Genomic DNA, 2500 nt, shown 5'->3' with positions numbered 1-2500 from the left:
GATTAGGACGATGAACCGTAGATTCTTGTATTGCAACACTTGTTCCTTATTATTGGTTTTGAACGGACGGTGGTCTATCTGTTATTTGCAAGCAAGGTTTGGGTTTCTCTCGCAGTACTGGAATAATATTGACCGAGCATACGATTCGAGTTATTTAATAACTGAGGTGCCTTTACATGGTGACGTCCCATGTCACCCTACAACAATTAAGGAAGTGGAAATGACTTAGGTGCATTTCATTACAAAGTGATCTGTCCTGTAACTTCTCTAGCCAGCTGAACTTTTGCTGAGTAGTACTCTGATGGTATTATCGATGGCTTGAGTTGATTGTACTGAACGCTTCCTACTGACCACTTTGTTGTAGGGCATCAAACCATTCTCTTGGTGTTGGCTGGAACAAGTTTTCCATCTTTGTGGTTGATACCAGTCAATCAATTCCAGATACACTGGCTACTTACAATTTGTTTGTGTTTCGTGAGGGACGTTCAGGGATGAAGAACACATTTGATAAAGACTCTGCTCATCAAGTTTGTGTGTATCACCAGGTAGAACCGGTATAATACGACTGTGGTCATGCAGCTGTTTTAAACAAACCTATTCTCATATTCTAGTGACTGAGTGACAACCCTAAAGTGGCAGATTCTGCGTTTCAAATACCGCTGGATTTGTCCCAGTTCTTGGAATTAAACTTCACTACACTTAGAAAATAGTTATCGGGTTGCTTTTTTCCAATTGGGTTTGTAAACAGTGTAAAGTATAATTGGGGAACCTGTGGCTGACGGTCATTGTTTACAGTTATTTCTAGTCTAAATCGTCCAGTGCGAGAGAGTGTTTTTCATAGTACGCTAGTCCTCTATCACTTTGGCGCTTCCCAAGCGCCTTAACAGCTTAAGATTCTTTTAGTCTTTCGTATCCCCACTCATTCCGAGTTTAAGCGGTTTGGTTGATTTTACTATTCAGGAATGCAGCTTAAAAGTGTATCCCAACAAGCCTTGTGGTCTTGAGAAGCTGGCAGAGGCAACTTGGACGACTTTTTTGAACAAGCAAAGTGAACTTCCGGTCTGTGAGACAGGGCACGAGCTTGGTAAGTGTCCCGGAAAGAGGTAATGAATTACTAATCCCGCCGAATTTGAAAATCGTTTGCTGGCCGTCTAGTCTTATCGCTTTTTGGGGCAAGAAGCATCAGACTTTATAACTTGGAACGTTACGTCCGATTGAAGATTTGAAGCATTAAGCAGTTATGTCGATCTTAACATTTTAAGCCACTTTCTTTTAATTTTGTTCCCAACTCAAACTGATTAATCTAATTAATTCTTCGCTTGTCCTTGTGTAATGTGCCTTGACACTTCCACTCTTGTCATTGTTCAGGGAACCGAAGTTGCTTTTGGACCACGTGATGATAATAATTCTGTGGTATTCCCGTTGGCAGGTCGCTGGTTGCTTCCATGTGATAGCTGTAGCGACTCCGTCAGCTGTTACTGGAGACAAGCTGTTTGGGCCCCTTATACCTGCCACTATAATGTGTTATCAGAAGCGAAGGCCAAGAAATGTCTTGCTAACAAGAAGGTCAGTACATTTTAGAGAAAAAAAAAATAAAATCCCAACTAAAACGAGGCAAACCATTGGGCTATTTACAAGCTCAGCTAAAACGTTTAACCAGGGACTGCCTGGAGAACAGCTTCAGCTAGCAGATGACTAAGGATAGAGTGCTGCCTTGATCTCATGTGGTCTCCTCGGATAAGGACAATAAACCGCAGGCCCCTCCATATTTTGTATGGCCGCCCAAATGCAGTGTTGAAAGAGTGGACCACGGAGTTCCCGGTGTTGTCGCAACCTCGTTCCCAGGGTCTCTATCTTCCAGGGGACAGGAAGATAAGGAACCCTGGGACCGAGGTTGAACAATATTCTGAGGTATATTTGAAGGCATCTAGTCCACATTAGCAGAAAATTTGATACATATAGATGCTATATCATCATTCAGGAACGTACTTCTTTTCCCTGTTAGATTCTTTTTGTTGGAGATTCCACTAACCGCGGTATCATGTACTACCTCATGGAAAAGGTATCAGTTTATCAATAATAGACCAATTTCGATATATTAAAATTCAGTCGAAAACAAAAGGCATCATCTCGAGGCTCTGGGGAATAAACTCATACAAATCCTTATATTTATTCCCCAGAGCCTCGTGATGATGTCTTTTGTTTAGGACTGAATTTTAATATATCGAAATTGGTCTATTGCATGTTCTCTTCTACAGCAAAACATTTCAGTGAATGATTTAAAGCATGCCTAATGTGTTTATACAATGTGTTGCACAAAACTGTTAAGGTTTTCGCTTAAACTCTTCCATGCATGTCAATACAAGTGCACAAGGTGTCTTCTCAAGCTCAAAGCTACAATAGCTCAATTACTTCATGTTTTACTTTGTTTAGGATTCTGGTTAAGGTCATGGTTAGTGGAGGTTCACTTTGTGACGCCTTCACCAGGTTACGTGAATCT

The 2500-nt window shown here is 41.2% G+C and overlaps 1 protein-coding gene across 1 annotated transcript in view; it reads left to right on the top strand.

The window, feature by feature from the left end:
- The window catches only part of LOC138015312 (cadherin-like and PC-esterase domain-containing protein 1), a 36808-nt gene that overhangs the window by 24692 nt on the left and 9616 nt on the right, over positions 1 to 2500 (top strand). The window contains exons 14-17 of the mRNA XM_068862299.1: positions 365 to 545; positions 961 to 1084; positions 1430 to 1566; positions 2006 to 2062. Coding sequence (XP_068718400.1) covers positions 365 to 545; positions 961 to 1084; positions 1430 to 1566; positions 2006 to 2062 — 499 coding nt within the window. The remainder of the gene's footprint in view (positions 1 to 364; positions 546 to 960; positions 1085 to 1429; positions 1567 to 2005; positions 2063 to 2500) is intronic.

The sequence above is a fragment of the Montipora capricornis genome, chromosome 9, assembly GCF_036669925.1.
Source record: "Montipora capricornis isolate CH-2021 chromosome 9, ASM3666992v2, whole genome shotgun sequence".
NCBI classification, from domain to species: Eukaryota; Metazoa; Cnidaria; class Anthozoa; order Scleractinia; family Acroporidae; genus Montipora; species Montipora capricornis.
The sequence above is the reverse complement of the archived record's forward strand: the minus strand, read 5'-3'. Positions and strand labels throughout refer to the sequence as shown.